The sequence below is a fragment of the Scyliorhinus torazame genome, chromosome 6 (genome assembly GCF_047496885.1).
Source record: "Scyliorhinus torazame isolate Kashiwa2021f chromosome 6, sScyTor2.1, whole genome shotgun sequence".
In the NCBI taxonomy this organism is placed as follows: Eukaryota; Metazoa; Chordata; class Chondrichthyes; order Carcharhiniformes; family Scyliorhinidae; genus Scyliorhinus; species Scyliorhinus torazame.
Window position 1 is genome coordinate 195,858,468 of NC_092712.1, and position 22,275 is coordinate 195,880,742.

General features: G+C 47.7%; 1 protein-coding gene across 3 annotated transcripts in view; it reads left to right on the forward strand.

Moving 5' to 3' along the window:
* Positions 1 to 10,982: 10,982 nt before the first annotated feature.
* The window catches only part of klhl7 (kelch-like family member 7), an 88,917-nt gene continuing 77,624 nt past the window's right edge, over positions 10,983 to 22,275 (forward strand). For 2 of the 3 annotated variants that reach the window (XM_072509234.1, XM_072509235.1), the window contains exon 1: positions 10,984 to 11,195. In XM_072509234.1, coding sequence (XP_072365335.1) covers positions 11,073 to 11,195 — 123 coding nt within the window. In that variant the 5' untranslated portion in view covers positions 10,984 to 11,072. Of the gene's footprint in view, positions 11,196 to 22,275 lie in introns of all 3 variants that reach the window. The other variant, XM_072509233.1, reaches the window with a different exon arrangement.

Sequence of the window (22,275 nt, forward strand, 5' to 3'; positions counted from 1 at the left end):
TGGCTTCATCTGCAGAAAGTGCACCCAACTGCAGCTCCTCACAGACCGCATGGTTCGGTTGGAGCAGCAATTGGATGCACTTAGGAGCATGCAGGTGGCGGAAAGCGTCATAGATCGCAGTTATGTAAGTGTGGTCACACCCAAGGTGCAGGCAGAGAAATGGGTGACCACCAGAAAGGGCAGGCAGCCAGTGCAGGAATCCCCTGTGGTTGTCCCCCTCTCGAACAGATATACCCCTTTGGATACTGTCGGGGGGGATAGCCTATCAGGGGAAAACAGCAGCAGCCAGAGCAGTGGCACCACGGCTGGCTCTGATGTTCAGAAGGGAGGGTCAAAGCGCAGAAGAGTAATAGTTATAGGGGACTCTATAGTCAGGGGAACAGATAGGCGCTTCTGTGGACGTGAAAGAGACTCCAGGATGGTATGTTGCCTCCCTGGTGCCAGGGTCCAGGATGTCTCCGAACGGGTAGAGGGAATCCTGAAGGGGGAGGGCAAACAGGTAGAGGTCGTTGTACATATTGGTACTAACGACATAGGCAGGAAGGGGCATGAGGTCCTGCAGCAGGAGTTCAGGGAGCTAGGCAGAAAGTTAAAAGACAGGACCTCGAGGGTTGTAATCTCGGGATTACTCCCTGTGCCACGTGCCAGTGAGGCTAGAAATAGGAAGATAGAGCAGACAAACACGTGGCTAAACAGCTGGTGTAGGAGGGAGGGTTTCTGTTATCTGGACCACTGGGAGCTCTTCCGGGGCAGGTGTGACCTGTATAAGATGGACGGGTTGCATCTAAACCGGAGAGGCATAAATATCCTGGCCGCGAGATTTGCTAGTGTCACACGGGAGGGTTTAAACTAGTATGGCAGGGGGGTGGGCACGGGAGCAACAGGTCAGAAGGTGAGAGCGTTGAGGGAGAACTAGGGAATAGGGACAGTGTGGCTCTGAGGCAGAGCAGACGGCGAGAAGTTGCTGAACACAGCGGGTCTGGTGGCCTGAAGTGCATATGTTTTAATGCAAGGAGCATTACGGGTAAGGCAGATGAACTTAGAGCTTGGATTACTACTTGGAACTATGATGTTGTTGCCATTACAGAGACCTGGTTGAGGGAAGGGCAGGATTGGCAGCTAAACGTTCCAGGATTTAGATGTTTCAGGCGGGATAGAGGGGGATGTAAAAGGGGAGGCGGAGTTGCGCTGCTTGTTCATGAGAGTATCACAGCTATACAGCGAGAGGACACCTCAGAGGGCAGTGAGGCTATATGGGTAGAGATCAGGAATAAGAAGGGTGCAGTCACAATGTTGGGGGTATACTACAGGCCTCCCAACAGCCAGCGGGAGATAGAGGAGCAGATAGGTAGACAGATTTTGGAAAAGAGTAAAAACAACAGGGTTGTGGTGATGGGAGACTTCAACTTCCCCAATATTGACTGGGACTCACTTAGTGCCAGGGGCTTAGACGGGGCAGAGTTTGTAAGGAGCATCCAGGAGGGCTTCTTAAAACAATATGTAAACAGTCCAACTAGGGAAGAGGCGGTACTGGACCTGGTATTGGGGAATGAGCCCGGCCAGGTGGTAGATGTTTCAGTAGGGGAGCATTTCGGTAACAGTGACCACAATTCAGTAAGTTTTAAAGTACTGGTGGACAAGGATAAGAGTGGTCCGAGGATGAATGTGCTAAATTGGGGGAAGGCTAATTATAACAATATTAGGCGGGAACTGAAGAACATAGATTGGGGGCGGATGTTTGAGGGCAAATCAACATCTGACATGTGGGAGGCTTTCAAGTGTCAGTTGATAGGAATACAGGACAGGCATGTTCCTGTGAGGAAGAAAGATAAATACGGCAATTTTCGGGAACCTTGGATGACGAATGATATTGTAGGCCTCGTCAAAAAGAAAAAGGAGGCATTTGTCAGGGCTAAAAGGCTGGGAACAGACGAAGCCTGTGTGGCATATAAGGAAAGTAGGAAGGAACTTAAGCAGGGAGTCAGGAGGGCTAGAAGGGGTCATGAAAAGTCATTGGCAAATAGGGTTAAGGAAAATCCCAAGGCTTTTTACACTTACATAAAAAGCAAGAGGGTAGCCAGGGAAAAGGTTGGCCCACTGAAGGATAGGCAAGGGAATCTATGTGTGGAGCCAGAGGAAATGGGCGAGGTACTAAATGAATACTTTGCATCAGTATTCACCAAAGAGAAGGAATTGGTAGATGTTGAGTCTGGAGAAGGGGGTGTAGATAGCCTGGGTCACATTGTGATCCAAAAAGACGAGGTGTTGGGTGTCTTAAAAAATATTAAGGTAGATAAGTCCCCAGGGCCGGATGGGATCTACCCCAGAATACTGAAGGAGGCTGGAGAGGAAATTGCTGAGGCCTTGACAGAAATCTTTGGATCCTCGCTGTCTTCAGGGGATGTCCCGGAGGACTGGAGAATAGCCAATGTTGTTCCTCTGTTTAAGAAGGGTGGCAGGGATAATCCCGGGAACTACAGGCCGGTGAGCCTTACTTCAGTGGTAGGGAAATTACTGGAGAGAATTCTTCGAGACAGGATCTACTCCCATTTGGAAGCAAATGGACGTATTAGTGAGAGGCAGCATGGTTTTGTGAAGGGGAGGTCGTGTCTCACTAACTTGATAGAGTTTTTCGAGGAGGTCACTAAGATGATTGATGCAGGTAGGGCAGTAGATGTTGTCTATATGGACTTCAGTAAGGCCTTTGACAAGGTCCCTCATGGTAGACTAGTACAAAAGGTGAAGTCACACGGGATCAGGGGTGAACTGGCAAGGTGGATACAGAACTGGCTAGGCCATAGAAGGCAGAGGGTAGCAATGGAGGGATGCTTTTCTAATTGGAGGGCTGTGACCAGTGGTGTTCCACAGGGATCAGTGCTGGGACCTTTGCTGTTTGTAGTATATATAAATGATTTGGAGGAAAATGTAACTGGTCTGATTAGTAAGTTTGCAGACGACACAAAGGTTGGTGGAATTGCGGATAGCGATGAGGACTGTCTGAGGATACAGCAGGATTTAGATTGTCTGGAGACTTGGGCGGAGAGATGGCAGATGGAGTTTAACCTGGACAAATGTGAGGTAATGCATTTTGGAAGGGCTAATGCAGGTAGGGAATATACAGTGAATGGTAGAACCCTCAAGAGTATTGAAAGTCAAAGAGATCTAGGAGTACAGGTCCACAGATCACTGAAAGGGGCTACACAGGTGGAGAAGGTAGTCAAGAAGGCATACGGCATGCTTGCCTTCATTGGCCGGGGCATTGAGTATAAGAATTGGCAAGTCATGTTGCAGCTGTATAGAACCTTAGTTAGGCCACACTTGGAGTATAGTGTTCAATTCTGGTCGCCACACTACCAGAAGGATGTGGAGGCTTTAGAGAGGGTGCAGAAGAGATTTACCAGAATGTTGCCTGGTATGGAGGGCATTAGCTATGAGGAGCGGTTGAATAAACTCAGTTTGTTCTCACTGGAACGAAGGAGGTTGAGGGGCGACCTGATAGAGGTATACAAAATTATGAGGGGCATAGACAGAGTGGATAGTCAGAGGCTTTTCCCCAGGGTAGAGGGGTCAATTACTAGGGGGCATAGGTTTAAGGTGAGAGGGGCAAAGTTTAGAGTAGATGTACGAGGCAAGTTTTTTACGCAGAGGGTAGTGGGTGCCTGGAACTCACTACCGGAGGAGGTAGTGGAGGCAGGGACGATAGGGACATTTAAGGGGCATCTTGACAAATATATGAATAGGATGGGAATAGAAGGATACGGACCCAGGAAGTGTAGAAGATTGTAGTTTAGTCGGGCAGTATGGTCGGCACGGGCTTGGAGGGCCGAAGGGCCTGTTCCTGTGCTGTACATTTCTTTGTTCTTTGTTCTTTGTTGACCAATATTTACCTTAGCCACTCTTTTTTGTTTTATGTATTTGTAGAAACTTTTACTCTCTGTTTTTATATTCTGAGCAAGTTTACTCTCATAATCTATCTTACTCTTCTTTATAGCTTTTTTAGTAGCTTTCTGTTGCCCCCTAAAGATTTCCCAGTCCTCTAGTCTCCCACTGATCTTTGCTACTTTGTATGTTTTTTCCTTCAATTTGATACTCTCCCTTATTTCCTTAGATATCCACGGTCGATTTTCCCTCTTTTTACCGTCCTTCCTTTTTGTTGGTATAAACCTTTGCTGGGCACTGTGAAAAATCACTTGGAAGGTTCTCCACTGTTCCTCAACTGTTTCACCATAAAGTCTTTGCTCCCAGTCTACCTTAGCTAGTTCTTCTCTCATCCCATTGTAATCTCCTTTGTTTAAGCACAAAACACTAGTGCTTGATTTTACCTTCTCACCCTCCATCTGTATTTTAAATTCCATCATATTGTGATCGCTCCTTCCGAGAGGATCCCTAATTATGAGATCCTGAATCAATCCTGTCTCATTTCCCGATCGACGAACCGATGGAACCGCACCAGCACCACCTGCGGAGGCTAGTTAGCCTTGGGCCTCCTCGCCAACACTCTATGGGCTCCTTCCAGCCCCTGGAAGGCCCCCGCTCCCATCAGCGAGTTCAACATGGTGACCACATAGGCCCCCACGTCCGGACCCTCCAGCCCCTCCGGGAGGCCCAGAATCCGCAGATTCTTCCGCCTCGACCGATTCTCCATCTCCTCGAACCGCTCCTGCCATTTCTTGTGGAGCGCCTCATGCGCCTCCACCTTTACCGCCAGGCATAAGATCTCATCCTCATTGTCAGAGATCTTTTGTCGAGCCTCTCGGATCACCACCCCCTGGGCCGTCTGTGTCTCCAGCAGCTTATCAATAGAAGCCTTCATCGGCTCTAGCAGGTCTGTTTTAATCTCTCTGAGGCAGCGCTGGATACCCTCCTGTTGCTCCTCCGCCCACTGCCTCCACGTTGCCTGGTCTCCGCCCGCTGCCATTTTGTCCTTCTTCCCTCCCTTCTTCTGGTTCACCACCACCTTTTTTGTCGCCCCGCTCCTAGTTAAAGCCATATACTGACGGGGAGCTATTATTAACTCCTTCCCACACCGGGAAACGTCGAAAAAGTGCCCTTCGGGGCCCTGAAAAGAGCCCAAAAGTCCGTTTTTGGGGGAGCCGCCGAATGTGCGACTTAGCTCCGCATAGCCGCAACCAGAAGTCTCGAGAGGGAATCCTTTTGGCAGTGTTCGCTTCACCAATCTGCCCCAAAAAGTCTATGGAAACTCCTGAAAAAGGTCTGAGAGTCCGTTCCAGACAGGAGCTGCCGAATGCATGACCTACTCCTCCATGGCCGCCCCCGGAAGCCTCGTCCCCGCTTCTTCAATGGCCTTGGTAGATCTTTTGACAGTTGTTCGCTCTGCTGCTAGAATTCACCTTTAAAATAGGCCCTCAAGTCAGCTTGCTGCTTGAAGCTTGCCCTTCCCCCGCCTGCATGCTGGAAGAGGCCCCTCTCCCCTGCAGTTACAGCCAAATCTTTTACTGTTTCTGGTGGGTCTGGTAACCAAGAGACATACCATTCCTGGGGGACACTGTCAGGGGAATGTTGCAGTCTTCTTCCCACACCGGGAAATGTCAAACAAATGCCGTGGGGGCCCTGTAAAGAGCCCAAAAGGCCGTTCAAGGAGGAGAAAGAGGCAGATGTTCTGGCCTTTGCTTCCCTGGTAGCTCGGAGGTGGATATTCTAGCATGGAGGGACTGAAGCCCCCGAAATCAGAGACCTGGCTATCGGACATGTCTGGCTTTCTCGTCCTGGAGAAAATTAAGTTCGCCATGAGAGGGCCTCTGTTAGGGTTCGCCCGGAGGTGGCAACCATTCGTCGACTTCTTTGCAGAGAATTAATCGTCAGCAGAAGGGGGGACGGGGACGGTAGTTAGGCTAGTGTAGATTAGGGGGGTAAGTAACGGTGGGACCTGTGGGAGAGGGAGTTGGTATTTGCACTGTGTTAATATTTTCCTTGTTATGTACATTGTTGATTTTGTTGCTGTTACAATGCCAAACAAATACCTCAATAAAATGTTTATTAAAAAAAAATAAAAACAACAAGAAGAACAGCGGGAAAAAAAACAGAAACAACAAGCACGACAAGAACAACAACAACAAAAATGACAACAACAAGAACGACAACAAAAACGACCAAGACAGAAACGACAGAAACGACAACAATTAAACAACGACGTGTACAACATGGTACAACTCTGCACATGAAGGACAATGCCACAGCACACTGCAAAACAATGACAAGACAACAAACATGCCATGGCATGACAAAGAATCTCACGAATTCACATCTGCTCCAGAACAAGCAAGCACGCCAGCTTTCAAGGCAGATGACACACTAGATCAATACCACAAGCACAGAAAACAGTCCAGGTCAGACGACAAAGATGACATACAGATTCAATACCGCAAGCACAGAAAAAAAAAGTCCAAATCAGACAATGGTGTAACACAGAATCACTACCACAAGTATAGAGAAAAAAAAGAAAGTCTAAATCAGACAACAAAGTGATTCGACCATTCGAACACCTCATCATGACTTGATGGTCACTTAAACACAAGAACACTGATGACGTTCACAAAGAAATAACGACATCAACATCATCACTTCAACAACAGAAGACGAAAGCAACTCAACCGAACAAATTCATAAAGTTTGGGCTCACAATCTTTTTTATTAAGATTCAACTCATAAATATTAATTGGCTTTGTGTAATCATCAAGATCATCACAACTTGTACATAACATCAATTGTCTACCTATTTCACGCAAGCGAAAAAACCTTGGAGACTAAATATATTCACATTTGACGGACGAACGCATTTGCAAACTGCATCCATTATGTCTGTTCAATTTTCTTTACAACATACAGAACATATGTAACACGATAAAAAGGGGGATGTAGTGATCTCTATATGTGCATGTACACAAGGGGTTAATGTGTAATCAGTAGCACCACATGATCTCTAGAGGGCCGGACCAACAGGGGTATAAACGGCAACCACATTGGGTCTCTGGTTCTCTTGGGGGTGCACTGTGACCAGGGCAATAGCAGACTAGTTCAGATGGCTAGTGGAGTTACGTATAGTTACTGTAGTTAGATCTTGTTAACCTTATCTCTAGTATCAAAATTAAAGTAAAGAACTCATGCAATTATTGTTATAGTTACTCAATAAACCTTTTGTTACTACTGGACGAGTTTGAGTCTTCTTCATTTCGGAAGACCTCTTCATTAACCAAGGATTGAGTAGCACATGTTACCTACCACACAGGTAACAAAACAGGGGTCAGCACCCCTCTTTCCCTTGCCTCTTTGAACATCCTCATCAACACTGGCCCCAATATCCCAGAGAACTTTTTATAAAACTCCACTGGGTCTGGCCCCGGGGCTTTACCAGCCTGCATGGCCTTCAGATCCTCCACTATCTCTTCCAACCCAGCCCTTCTACCAGCTCCCCTTCCACCTTTGGGAAATTCAAGAAGTGCCTCATCCCCTCCGGTCCCGTAGGGGGTTCCGACCTATATAGCCTACTGTAGAAATCCCTAAACGCCTTATTCACCCCTGCTGAATCTCTAACCAGGTTCCTATCTCCGTCATTTACTTTCCCTATCTCCCTGGCTGCCTCCCTCTTTCTAAACTGCTGTGCAAGCATTCTGCTGGCCTTCTCTCCATGCTCATAGATTGCCCCCCTCGCCTTTCTTAGCTGCTCCACCGCCCTCCCTGTGGTTAACAAGTCGAACTCCGCCTGTAGCCTCCGCCGTTCCCTTAAAAGCCCTGCCTCTGGGGTCTCCGCATACCTCCTATCAATCTGTAGTATCTCCTTAACCAGTCTGTCCGTCTCTGCCCTGTCCACCTTCTCCAAATGGCCCGTATCGAGATCATCTCCCCTCTTATCACCGCCTTCACTGCTTCCCAGACCATCGCTGCTGAGATTTCCCCCATGTCGTTGAACTGCAGGTAGTTCTGAATACATTTCCTCAGCCGCTCGCACACCCCTTCGTCAGCCAAAAGTCCCACATCTAACCTCCATTGCGGTCGCTGGTTACTGTCTTTACTAACCTGCAGGTCAACCCAGGGCGGAGCATGGTCTGAGATTGTGATCGCCGAGTACCCCATGGCCACCACCCCTACCAGTAAGGCCCTGCTCAAAATGAAGAAATTGATCCGGGAGTACACTTTATGCACGTGTGAGTAGAAGGAGAACTCCTTCACCCTCGGCTGCCCAAATCTCCATGATCCCCCCCCCCCCCCACCCATCTTCTCCATGAACCCTTTTAGTTCCTTTGCCATTGCTGGCACCCTGCCCGTTTTTGTGCTTGGCCGGTCCAAGCCAGGGTCAATAACTGTGTTGAAGTCCCTTCCCATGACCAACCTGTGCGAGGCCAGGTCCGGTATCTTCCCCAGCATCCTCTTTATAAACTCCACATCATCCCAATTTGGCACATACACATTTACTAATACCACCTGCACCCCCTCCAGTTTCCCACTGACCATAATGTACCGACCTCCCACATCCGAAACTGTTCTACCTGCCTCAAACACCACCCGCTTATTGATCAGGATCGCGACCCCTCTAGTCTTTGAATCCAGTCCCAAGTGAAAGACCCGACTGACCCAGCCTTTCCTGAATCTAATCTGGTCAGTTACTCTAAGGTGCGTCTCCTGCAACATTACCACGTCCGCCTTCAGTCCCCTAAGATGCCCTCTTGCCCGGCCCATTTACCCTCGAACATTTCAGGTGATCAGCCTAGTTGGGGGGCTGATTGCCCCCCCCCCCCCCCTTTCGCTGATCAGCCATCCCCTTTTTTGGGCCCACCTCCAGCCCATGCTCCACGCCTCCACCGGCCCGCCCCCAGGCAGCCTCCGTCCCAAACCTCCTTCTGTCCCTTGGCCCAAGTCCCTCCCTCGTCAGCAGAACATTTCCCCCCCCTCCCCCCCCCCCCCAGTAACAACACTCTGTAACCCAACCCCTTTGATAAACCAAACATATGCACACCCCCCACTGCACCTCCGTGAGCTAGCCCGCCCAGCTAGCTTGGTAGCCCCCATCCCTGGCACCGGATAGTCTCCCACCTATTGTCCCCCCCCCCCCCCCCGCCCGCCCCCCCCCCCCCCCCCCCCCCCCGCTCATACAAACATACTCCAACATCAAACAATCTCCACACAATTGCCCAACAGAAAAACACCAAAATCTAAACAAACACACCTCCAACAGTGCAAATGAAAACCTGAACTCACTCAGCTCTGCCACTGGTCCCAAATCAATACAGAAGGCATTACAACAGCTTCCACAAAACAAAAAATGAGAAACCTTTTTTTTTAAAGAACAGAGAAACAAAAGAAAAAATGAATGTTGCACCAAATTTCAAAAGTTCTCAGTCCACCACCAGTCCTTTCCTTTTCACGAAGTCCAGCACGTCTTCAGGCGACTCGAAATAAAAGTGCCGTTCCTCGTATATGACCCAGAGACGGGCCGGATACAACAGTCCGAACTTCCCCTTTTTCTTAAAAAGGATCGACCTAATCTGGTTGAAACCTGCTCTTCTCCTGGCCACCTCCACACTCAGGTCTTGGTAGACCCGCAGGATACTATTGTCCCACTTACAGCTCCGTGTCTGCTTGGCCCACTGTCGAATGCGCTCCTTATCCAAGTAACTGTGGAATCTCACCACCATTGCCCTCTAGGGGTCTCCTATTTGCGGCTTCCACGCGTGTGCTCTGTGACCCCTGTCCACCTCCAAGGGCCGGGAGAATGCCCCATCCCCCAGCAGCTTCTCAAACATATCTGCGATGTATGCCCCAGCGTCCGCACCTTCGGACCCCTCCGGGAGCCCAACGATTCTCAAGTTCTGCCGGCGGGACCTAGTCTCTAGGTCCTCCATCTTCTCCAGGAGCTTCTCCTGCTGGTCTCTCAGCATCCCCACCTCCAACTCCACCGCAGTTTGATGTTCCCCCTGCTCAGCCAGCACCTTCTCCACCTTCTGGATCGCCCGATCTTGGGCGTCCAGTCTAAGCTCCAGCCGCTCAATCAACTCTTTTACCCGGCCCAAGCAGTCCCATTTCTGCTTAGCAAAGCCTTCCTGAATAACTTGCATCAGCTGCTCTGTTGACCGCTGGGTCGACAAACCAGAGGTCCGGTGCTCCGCCATGCTGTCTCCTGCTGCAGCTTCAGCCCAAACCTTCTCTGTCTTTCTGTTTCTGCCTTTACGAACACTTCTAGTCCTCTCCTCCTCTCCATGCACCGATGTGGGAATTCAGTACACAATTGCCTCTGTCTTCAGTTTTACAGTTCAAGTCCGGTAAAAAATCGGGGGAAAAGGTCCAAAAGTCCGACCCGAGCGGGAGACAACAAATGTGCGACTTACTCCTTCATAGCCGCCACCGGAAGTCGATTAAAATTCTCTTGCTCTCATCATACAATATTAATTATTTGGGGGTCAGGAGAAATCCTGATCAACTACAACTGAAGACGGAACTCCCCTTCTCCGGCTGAACCCTGGCTGGGGATAAAATTCATTCTTCTAGCATTGACCATTTGTGGATCGAGATTCAACTTATATGGTTTTATCGTGTTAAGTGGCACATTAAATATTGTTGCAGTGTGCTTTTTTGGGAGATAAATTTGGATATTTACTGTGTTAATCACTTGAGTGACTTGCCTCCTGATAGTCTTCAGGTAACTCAAGGTGCTGTTTTTTGATAGTTTCCAACATTTGTTGGTGTGTTTTTTTACACTTAAAAAAAAATCATAATAGTTCTTAGCATGAAAGTAATTTTTTTCCTGGAACTTATTGTGGAGAATACGTCGACCAGAAAGGAAAAATTGTGTGCAAAGATTGTAAGGAACAGAGTGAATGGTGAGGGGAGGGGCGTTGAAATGAAACTCGGTCAAGCCCCGAGTATTACTTCCTCTTTGGAGCCGTGACATCCTGTGAGGGCGCTAGCGAGTTGATGAGGAGGGATTTTATTTGTGGCTCGGTGTTTCTTTCTCTCTGTGCGGGAGTCAGTCTTGTCGCGGCAGTTGTTGGTGTTCGGGTGAGAGAGGAAGAGAGGTTGTGCCTGCTGCCAGCACACTCGTGGTCTCTCTCAATGTTGCCATGGCGTCTGTGGGGACAGAAAAAGGCTCCATTAAGAAGAAAAGTGAGAAAAAATTCGCAGCCAGGGAGGAAGCCAAGCTTCTCGCAACTTTTATGGGTTTCATGAACAACATGCGAAAACAGGTAAGGATTGTATGCATGTTTCTGTGGAGTATTAACATATACGATAATGACGGCAAGGTGCCCAGTGGCACAGTTCCTCTTAAAATATGAAGGAACAGTGTTTAGTCTGGCAGCTGAAATTTTCCATTTAATTGATAGTGTGGTTAAGTCTACTCTTAGTAACTGAGACTTGCCCACTGCCAAGGTTCAGAGAGTATATGTAGCTGGGCGGTGAAGAATGTTGGGGGAACTGTCATGACCAAGAAGGTACAAATCTGCTTTTTATGTTCTTAGTTGAACTCGGCTTGAGCATCAGTTATGTTTAATTTGTGAGGGGGAAGGGGTAGTGAGGAGACGCGTACTGCGCATGGTGTTTGGTTCAGTGGTAGCACCTTTTGCTTCTGAGTCAGAACATGTAATGCTAGAGTACATAATCTAGGCTGACAGTTCAGCACAGTTACAGAGGGAGTGTTGCTTTGTCATGAACATTGGAGCAGGAGCAGGCCATTCACCTCGCCGAGTTTGCTTTGTCTTTTAACTAGAGCATGGCTGATCTGCTACCTCAATGTCATTTTTCTACATTATCCCCACATCCCTTGTTGTCGTTGGTATTGGTACCTAGAAATCTATCGACCTTGGTCGGCTATGAACACACTCAGTGACTGAGCCTCCACAGTCCTCTTGGGTAGGGAATTCCAAAGATTCATCTTGATCCTAAATGCTTACCTCTTATTCTGAGACTGTGTCCTGAGGTTTTAGACCCTCCAACCAGTAGAAACACCTTCCTGTGTCCACCCTGAATTTTATACATTTTCAATGAGATCACTGTTCATTCTTCTAAACTCTAGAGAATACAGACCCATGGATTAGTCTGGTGAACCTCCATTGCACTTCCTCTCTGGCCAATATATCCTTCCTTGGGTACGGAGGCCAAAACTGTGCACAATACTCCAGGTGTCATCTCACCAAGGTTCTATACCAGTGCAGCTAGACTTCCTTCCATCCCATACTCATATCTGCTTGCTCTACGAGCTGACCTATCATTTGCCTTTTCAATTGCTTGTTGCACATATATTATTAGCTTTCAGTGACTTATAAACAAGAACTCCTAATTCCCTTTGGACATCAACACTTCCCAATTTCTCAACATTTAAGAAATAATCTGCATTTCTCCTATCAAACTGGATAACTTCACATTTTTCCATAGTATATTCCATCTGCCATGTTCTTACTCATTCATTTAGTCTGTCTAAATCTTCTTGAAGCCTTTTTTCATCCTTTTAAAAAATATATTTTTTTATTCATAAATGATTTTCATTCCACCAAAGTAACAACAATGTAGCAAACTCCAAAACAAATGACACCCCCCAAACCCCAGCCCAGCACCCCCCCCCCCCCCCCCATAGCAGTCCATAAGGAAAGCAAAGCCTGAACAAAAAGACACTCCCCCTCCCCCAACAGCTGACGGCAACCAGTTCCCTGAAAACGGAGACATAAGGGTGCTGCCTCGAGTAGGACCCTTCCACCGGGTACCCCCTTGTGGTTTACTTGATTGTCCCAAGATAGAAATATTCCATCAAGTCCCCCAGCCAGCACCAGGGACCTCCACCCAAGCAGAACTTGCCTCTGGGCTATTAACGAGGTGAAGGTTGGGACATCTGCCTTTGACCCTGTCTGCAGGACTGGTGAATCCGATACTCCAAAAATGGCCACCAGTGTGCCTGGCTCCAGCTGAATACCCACAATCCCTGACATAGTGTCACAAATGGAGGCCCAGAAGCTTACAAGCTTGGGGCAAGATCAAAACATGTGCGTATGATTTGGCAGCCGCCTAGCGCGTTGTTCACACCTATCCTGCCACCGAGACGAACCCACTCATACGCATCCTACTCGGGTGCGCCCTGTGCTCAACCTTGAACGGGATCAAGCTTAAACTCGCAAATGAGGAAGTGAAGTTGACCCTGTGAAGAGCCTCGCTCCACACCCTCCCCCTTCAAAAACCAAACCTAGTTCACACTTTCATTTTCCTTCTTGCAACGAAGCCTGCCCTGTCGACATCTTCACATAAATATCTAAAATCTTACCCTCCCCGAACCCTGCCAAGGACAGGACCCTGCCCAAGAGTGAGGGCGACGGTGTCAGGGGAAATGAAGGAAGCTCCTTATGTAGAAAGTTGCAAACCTGCAAGTACCTGAATACATTCACTCTCGGGAGCTGGAGCTTCTCTAAAAGCCCATCCAGGTGGTGAACCTACCTTCCAGAAACATGTCCCTGAACCTCGCTAATCCCTCCCTCTCCCACACCCTGAACGATGAGTCAGGCCAGACAGCACAAACCTATGGTTCCTGCAAATGGGATCCAACAGTGACATTGGGCCCAGTTTAAAATCTGCCTAAACTGATTCCAATTCCTCAAAGTGGTTATCACACAATCTTGCAGGGGAAAACAGGGGTGGGGCAGTAACCAAGGCCTCCGACTCTACCCTATACATGAACCCTCCTCAATCCACTCCCATATAGAATCTGGATCCCTGAACCACCCCCACACCATATCAATATTTACTGCTCAATAGTAATATAATAGATTCGGTAGTGCCAAACACCCCGACTGCCTATACCTTTTACAGAAACGTCCTAGGAACCTGAGGGACCTTTTCAGCCCAAACAAAAGTAGATATCAATTTATGGACCCTGCAAAAGAGGAATAAAGACTGGGAGACACTGGAACAAAAACAAAACCTCGGGAGAATATTCATCTGCGCACCCTTCCCACCGAGGTCAGAGGGAGGGCGTTCCACCTTTTCAAGTCGGACTTCACCCCACCCACCAGACTATCAAAGTTAAGTTTATGGAGTGAAGCTCAATCATGGGCCACCTGGATTCCCAGGTAACTGAGGCTAGTCCTGGCCAGATGAAATGGCAACCACCCCAGATCAACTGCCCTCTCCCAGGGGTTCACTGGAAGATATTCACTTTTGCCCAGATTCAGCTGGTACCCCAAGAAGAAGCAGTGTCATTATCTCCTCCACATTGGAAAGTGGGTCCGTAATATATAGTAGCGAATCATCTGCATAAAGAACAACTTATGCTCCCTTCCTCCATGCTCTAACCCCTCATCTAGTGGACGACCTCAACGCAATGGCCAGCAATTGCTAAGGCAAACAAAAGTGGGGACAATGGACACCCCTGACTTGTACCCCTATTTAGTTGAAAATAACCTGAAACTAGGGCATTCGTACGCACACTCGCGGTAGGAGCCCTGTACAAAAGCCTAATCCATAATATAAATTTTGGCCCAAAGCCAAATCTTCCAAGGATTTCAAAGAAGTACCCTACTCAACCCTATCAAACGATTTTTCCGTGTCCATCGAAATAACCACCTCTGGCTCTGGCCCTAAGGAGGGTAACAACACAATTAACAATCTCCTAATGTTGGCTGCCTGCCGGCCCTTAACAAACCCAGTCTGCTCTTCTGAAATCACCCCAGGGAAGCAGGTCTCTAAACACATTGCCAACACATTAGCCAACAACTTAACGTCAGCGTTTAACAATGAAATAGGTCGAAACGGCCCACATTCAGTGGGATCCTTGTCCTTTAGGATCATGGAAATCGATGCCTGTGCCAATGTAGCTGGCAACATCTCCGGGGACATGGAATCATTAAACATATAGAACAGAAGTGGGACCAACTGACCCGCAAATTGTTTGTAAAATTCAATCGTGACCCAAGCTGGGAATCGAACCTCGGACCCTGGCACTGTGAAGCAACAGTGCTAACCACTGCTACCATGATTAGCTGATGTGAATCCAGATCTGGGATAGAAGCCAGCACCTGATTAATGAATGCCATGTTATCCCAGTTTGGTGTACACACATTGGGTACAATGGACACCCCTGACTTGTACCCCTATTTAGTTGAACCACCGATGTGCCCGCCAATGATCCACTAATAATTACATAGCTGACTTCCAGTGGTGGATGTAGCCGGAAAACTGGAGGCTCTCCGTGCTGATCCCAACTTTTTAGCTCAATGGCTGCAGCACAAATTTTCAAAAACCAACAAATCACCTCATAAACACCAGGCTACAAAATATGCCGAGTAAGAATAGAAACGGGTCATACATATTCCTCGGATTCTGAGGCATCACAAGACTTGACGGACAGCAAAATGGCGGTGAGCTTCTCCCATGCGCTTGGCCGACGGCTGATGACATCAGCTGCATCGCGGTGGCTGAATTTGCTCCCCCTTCCACAAACATTCAAACTCTCCACCACCGACGAACAGTGGCAGCCGTGTACACCATCTATAAGATGCGCTGCAGTAACTCACCAAGGTTCCTGAGACAACACCTTTCAAACCCACGACCACTACCATCTCGAAGGACAAGAGCAGCAGATACCTGGGAATCGCACCACCTGGAGGTTCCGTTCCAAGTCACTCACCACCATGATGTGGAAATATATTGCCATTCCTTCACTGTCGCTGGGCCAAAATCCTGGAACTCCCTCCCTAACAGTGCAGTGGGTGTAACTACACCACAAGGACTGCAAGAAGGCAAAACTCTCCACCACCTTCTGAAGGGCAACTAGGGATGGGCAATAAATGCTGGCCTAACCAGCGACGCCCACATCCCGTAAATGAATTTTTAAAAATTGAGAAAGTACCACCAAAGCCTGGCAGATGAGATGAAGAGATTGGTGGATGAAGCCCTGGCCCTGGTTTCAAGTAAATTAGAAGGTATGAGTAAAGTTATGGAGGCACATGTGGTGAAAAATATGGAGGAGGCCCTTTCTGATCATCGTGATCGAATTTCTGCGCTAGAGAATGACCTGTCTTAAGTGATGGAGTCAAATAAAAATTTAAAGGCCAAATTAAATGATCTTGAAAACAGGTCCCAAAGGCCTTGTGGGTTTGCCGGAGGGGATCGAGTGCAACACCACTATGGAATATTTGTCCAACATGCTCTCCAAAATGGTGGGTGAAGGAGTTTTCATGCACTGTTTCCCTCCCACCAAGCCCTCCGAGCTAGATCGTGCTCACGACACACCGTACGCCTTCTTAACAACCCCCTCTACCTGGGTGGCAACTTTCAGGGATCTATGTACATGGGCACCGAGATCTCTCTGCTTATCCACACTGCCAAGAATCTTACCATTAGCCCAGTACTCTGTCTTCCTGTTATTCCTTCCAAAATGAATCACCTCACACTTTTCTGCATTAAACTCCATTTGCCACCTCTCAGCCCAGCGCTGCAGCTTATCTATGTCCCTCTGTAACTTGTAACATCCTTCCGCACTGTCCACAACTCCACCGACTTTAGTGTCACCTGCAAATTTACTCACCCATCCTTCTACGCCCTCCTCCAGGTCATTTATAAAAATGACAAACCGCAGTGGCCCCAAAACAGATCCTTGTGGTACACCACTAGTAACTGGACTCCAGTCTGAACATCTCCCATCAACCACCACCCTTTGTCTTCTTCCAGCTAGCCAATTTCTGATCCAAACTGCTAAATCACCTTGAATCCCATGCCTCCGTATTTTCTACAGTAGCCTACCATGGGGAACCTTATCAAACGCTTTACTGAAATCCATATACACCACATCAACTGCTTTACCCTCATCCACCTGTTTGGTCACCTTCTCAAAGAACTCAATAAGGTTTGTAAGGCACGACCTACCCTTCACAAAACCGTGTTGACTATCTAATCAAATTATTCCTTTCCAGGTGATTATGCATCTTATTTCTTATAAACCTTTCCAAGACTTTGCCCACAACAGAAGTAAGGTTCACTGGTCTATAGTTACCGGGGTTGTCTCTACTCCCCTTCTTGAACAAGGGGACAAGATTTGCTATCCCCCAGTCTTCTGGCACTATTCCTGTAGACAAAGATGACTTGAAGATCCAAGCCAAAGGCTCAGCAATCTCCTCCCTAGCTTCCCAAAGAATCCTAGGATAAATCCCATCCGGCCCAGGGGACTTATCTATTCACACTTTCCAGAATTGCTAACACCTCCTTATGAACCTCAAGCCCTTCTAGTCTAGTAGCCTGAATCTCAGTATTCCCCTCGATATCATTGTCTTTTTCCTGTGTGAATACTGACAAAAAATATTCATTTAGCAACTCTCCTATCTCCTCGGACTCAACGCACAACTTCCCACTGCTGTCCTTGACTGGCCCTACTCTTACCCTAGACATTCTTTTATTCCTGACGTATTTATAGAAAGCTTTTGTGTTATCCTTGATCCTACCTGCCAAAGACTTCTCATGTCCCCTCCTGGCTCTTCTTAGCTCTCTCTTTAAGTCCTTCCTAGCTAACTTGTAACTCTTGAGCGCCCTAACTGAACCTTCATGTCTCATCTTTACATAAGCCTCCTTCTTCCTCTTGACAAGTGTTTCGGATCACTTTGAGAAGGATCACTTTTTAGACTCTCCAGAAGATGCAAACTTATTTGTTCAGAAGTTCAGTTTCTTGCTTTGTTTTACATATGTTGAAGCATATGTGTGTTTTAAAGTTCAGAATTATTACATTGTTGGTTTAAATAAAGAAATTATCGTTAATTTTTTTTTTTTTACAAGTGCTGTACATATTCTTTACGTTGTGCTTTTGTTATTGTATTGTCGCATCATGAATTTTATAAATGTTAATCGTTTTTCTTTTCTTTGAGTATAAGGTTAAGTGGAGAGCCTCCCAGCCAAAGATGAGGTTAGCTGATAGGAGGTATGAAAATGGGTAAAATGCTGCTCCTATTTGCAAACACCCTGCAAACAGGAGCTTAGAATGTAGTTTTGGTAGGTTTAAGTTCTGTAAAGATTTAATATTACAGACTAGTTGGGAGGAGAGATAGAAGCGGGTTTGTGGGCGGATGCCCAAAGCAGGATTAACACATCCTCATCATGTGCCAGACTTAGCCTGATACAATTCAAGGTAGTCCACCGGGCACACATGACGGTGACCTGGATGAGAAAAGTTTTTCGGGGTAGAGGACAGGTGCGCGGGAAGCCCAGCAAATCATGTCCACATGTTTTGCGCATGCCCGAAGCTTAGAGGGTTTTGGCAGGGTTTCGCTAAGGCAATGTCCACGGTACTCAAAACACGGGTGGTGCCGAGTCCGGAGGTGGTGATCTTTGGAGTGTCGGATGGGCTGGGTGTTCTGGGGGTGAAAGAGGCTGGTGCCTTGCCCTTTGCCTCCCTGGTAGCCCGGAGACGAATCTTATTAATGTGGAGGGACTCAAAGCCCCCGAGTGTAGAGACCTGGGTCAGTGACATGGCTGGTTTCTTAGTCTCGCGAAAATAAAGTTTGCGTTAAGAGGGTCAATGTTAAGGTTCACCTGGAGGTGGCAGCCGTTTGTCGATTTTCTCAGGGAAAATTAAAATGTCAGCAGAAGCAGAATTCCAAAAAAGGTGGGGGTGGGGGAGGGCCAGACTGTTGTTTTATTGTTTGGGTGGGGGGGTGAAGATTGTGATGGGGTTGGAAATGTTTATTGTGCCATGTTTATGTTGCTGTTATTGTAATTATTATAAAAATTGCAAATACCCTAATAAAAATATTTTTTAAAAAAGATTTAATATTACTGTTGTGGGTGTTGGATTAGGTGGGGGAAAAGGAGAGGGAGGGCATTAAAGTTAGTTGCTCGTAGTTGTCCATTTTGTTTTAGAAAACATTTTATTGAGGCATTTATAATTTTAACATCACATATTAACATTCTAAATAGCAGAGCCGTCCAACACACGCAAAAACCCACAGTAACGTACCCAACACTCCCCCCCCCCCCCCCCCCCCCCCCCCCCCCCCCAACCCTAACTCCTAGCTACCCATATATTAGATTCCCTGCCCTTATTCTCCACTTCCATGCCTCCACTTTCCACCACCCTCCTGCTGACGGTCAGTCTCCGGGCCACCAGAGAGGCAAAGGCCAAAACATTGGCCTTTCTCCCCCACCCTGGGCTCCTGGATCTTTTGACACTCCGAATACTGTCACCTCTGGACTCAAAGTCACCCTCACTTCCAGAACCTCTGACATGACACCTACGAATCTCTGCCAAAATCCTCTCCACTTCGGAAATGCTCAGAACATATGTACATGATTCGCTGGATTTCCCCCGTACATCCCACACCTGTCCACCTCCTCAAAAAACCTAATCATCCGGGCCACAGTCATACGAGCTCTGTGGACAGCCTTGAACTGGATCAGGCTGAGTCTGGCACACGACGAGGATGCATTCACTCTTTTCAGGGCCTGACTTCCAACTCGTCCTCCCACTTCTTCTTCACCTCCCCATTTGGGATTCCTTCCTACTCCATCAATTCGTTGTATATTTCCGAGACCCTCCACTCCCCAACCCCTGTTTTTGACATCACCTTATCCTATAGTCCCCTTAGAGGAAGGCGAGGGAAGCTTGGAACCTGTCTCTTTGGAACCTGCCTCCGGACAAAGACCTGTACCTGTAGGTACCAAAATCCGTTCCCACCCGGCAACTCAAATATTCCTCTAGCTCTTCCAGGCTCGGGAACCCCTCCTCAATGAAAATATCCCCACATCTCTCAATCCCTGCCTGTTGCCACCTCCTAAAGCCCCCATCCAGCCAGCCCCCCCCCCCCCCCCCCCCCCCCCAGCGAACCGGTGATTGTCACAGATCAGTGACCACACCAACTCTCCTATGCTGCCTCCATTGCCCCCACACCCTTCGGGCTGCCACCACCACTGGGCCTGTGGAGTACCAAGCCAGCGAGAATGGCAGAGGAGCTGTTAACAGAGCCTTCAGACACGTGCCCTTACAAGATGCCACCTCTACCCACTCCCACACCGACCCCTCCCCCACTACCCACTTCCTAACCAACAAAATATTAGCTGCCCAGTAGTAATTAATAAAGTTCGGAAGGGCCAAGCCTCCCTCCCTGCGACCCCGCTCAAGAAGGACCTTCACCCTCGGGGCTTTCCCAGCCCGACGTTGTCCATTACTCTGTGTTCATCTGGTCTGGGTGCTTGGTGAGGACGGGATGAAGCTTTTAAAGAAAATGGTCGGTCAGTTAACTCTGGTTGATGTGTTGTCATGGAGGATGTACGAGGGAACTATTGTTCCCCACGTTCTTGTCTGATTCAAAAAAAAAAAAAGGCGCGATACTTGGACATGTTCCTTTTGTGTGCAGAGGACAGGTCTCTGCATGTGAATATATGTAGCTACTAGCGTGCGTAAGTGAACCACATTGCAAGCTCAACTGATAATCCTATATTGTTAGTGTAATTCTTAGCACATTAATTTGCGCGATATGCTGAATGTCTTTTTGACTTGAGGGCAGTGGCTGCCAGCTATTGACTGGAAAAGATATAGTTCGAGTATTGACTGGAAAAGATATAGATATAGTTCGAGTACAGTAGATGGGTCGTTTTTTGTACAGTGTGTGCAGGAGGGTTTCCTGAAACAATATGTTGACAGGCCAACAAGAGGCGAGGCCACGTTGGATTTGGTTTTGGGTAATGAACCAGGCCAGGTGTTGGATTTGGAGGTAGGAGAGCACTTTGGGGACAGTGACCACAATTCGGTGACGTTTACGTTAATGATGGAAAGGGATAAGTATACACCGCAGGGCAAGAGTTATAGCTGGGGGAAGGGCAATTATGATGCCATTAGACGTGACTTGGGGGGGATAAGGTGGAGAAGTAGGCTGCAAGTGTTGGGCACACTGGATAAGTGGGGCTTGTTCAAGGATCAGCTACTGCGTGTTCTTGATAAGTATGTACCGGTCAGACAGGGAGGAAGGCGTCGAGCGAGGGAACCGTGGTTTACCAAGGAAGTGGAATCTCTTGTTAAGAGGAAGAAGGAGGCCTATGTGAAGATGAAGTGTGAAGTTTCGGTTGGGGCGATGGATAGTTACAAGGTAGCGAGGAAGGATCTAAAGAGAGAGCTAAGACGAGCAAGGAGGGGACATGAGAAGTATTTGGCAGGAAGGATCAAGGAAAACCCAAAAGCTTTCTATAGGTCTGTCAGGAATAAGCGAATGACTAGGGAAAGAGTAGGACCAGTCAAGGACAGGGATGGGAAATTGTGTGTGGAGTCTGAAGAGATAGGCGAGATACTAAATGAATATTTTTCGTCAGTATTCACTCAGGAAAAAGATAATGTTGTGGAGGAGAATGCTGAGCCCCAGGCTAATAGAATAGATGGCATTGAGGTACGTAGGGAAGAGGTGTTGGCAATTCTGGACAGGCTGAAAATAGATAAGTCCCCGGGACCTGATGGGATTTATCCTAGGATTCTATGGGAGGCCAGGGAAGAGATTGCTGGACCTTTGGCTTTGATTTTTATGTCATCATTGGCTACAGGAATAGTGCCAGAGGACTGGAGGACAGCAAATGTGGTCCCTTTGTTCAAAAAGGGGAGCAGAGACAACCCCGGCAACTATAGGCCGGTGAGCCTCACGTCTGTAGTGGGTAAAGTCTTGGAGGGGATTATAAGAGACAAGATTTATAATCATCTAGATAGGAATAATATGATCAGGGATAGTCAGCATGGCTTTGTGAAGGGTAGGTCATGCCTCACAAACCTTATTGAGTTCTTTGAGAAGGTGACTGAACAGGTAGACGAGGGTAGAGCAGTTGATGTGGTGTATATGGATTTCAGCAAAGCGTTTGATAAGGTTCCCCACGGTAGGCTATTGCAAAAAATACGGAGGCTGGGGATTGAGGGTGATTTAGAGATGTGGATCAGAAATTGGCTAGCTGAAAGAAGACAGAGGGTGGTGGTTGATGGGAAATGTTCAGAATGGAGTACAGTCACAAGTGGAGTACCACAAGGATCTGTTCTGGGGCCGTTGCTGTTTGTCATTTTTATCAATGACCTAGAGGAAGGCGCAGAAGGGTGGGTGAGTAAATTTGCAGACGATACTAAAGTCGGTGGTGTTGTCGATTAGTGTGGAAGGATGTAGCAGATTACAGAGGGATATAGATAAGCTGCAGAGCTGGGCCGAGAGGTGGCAAATGGAGTTTAATGTAGAGAAGTGTGAGGTGATTCACTTTGGAAGGAATAACAGGAATGCGGAATATTTGGCTAATGGTAAAGTTCTTGAAAGTGTGGATGAGCAGAGGGATCTAGGTGTC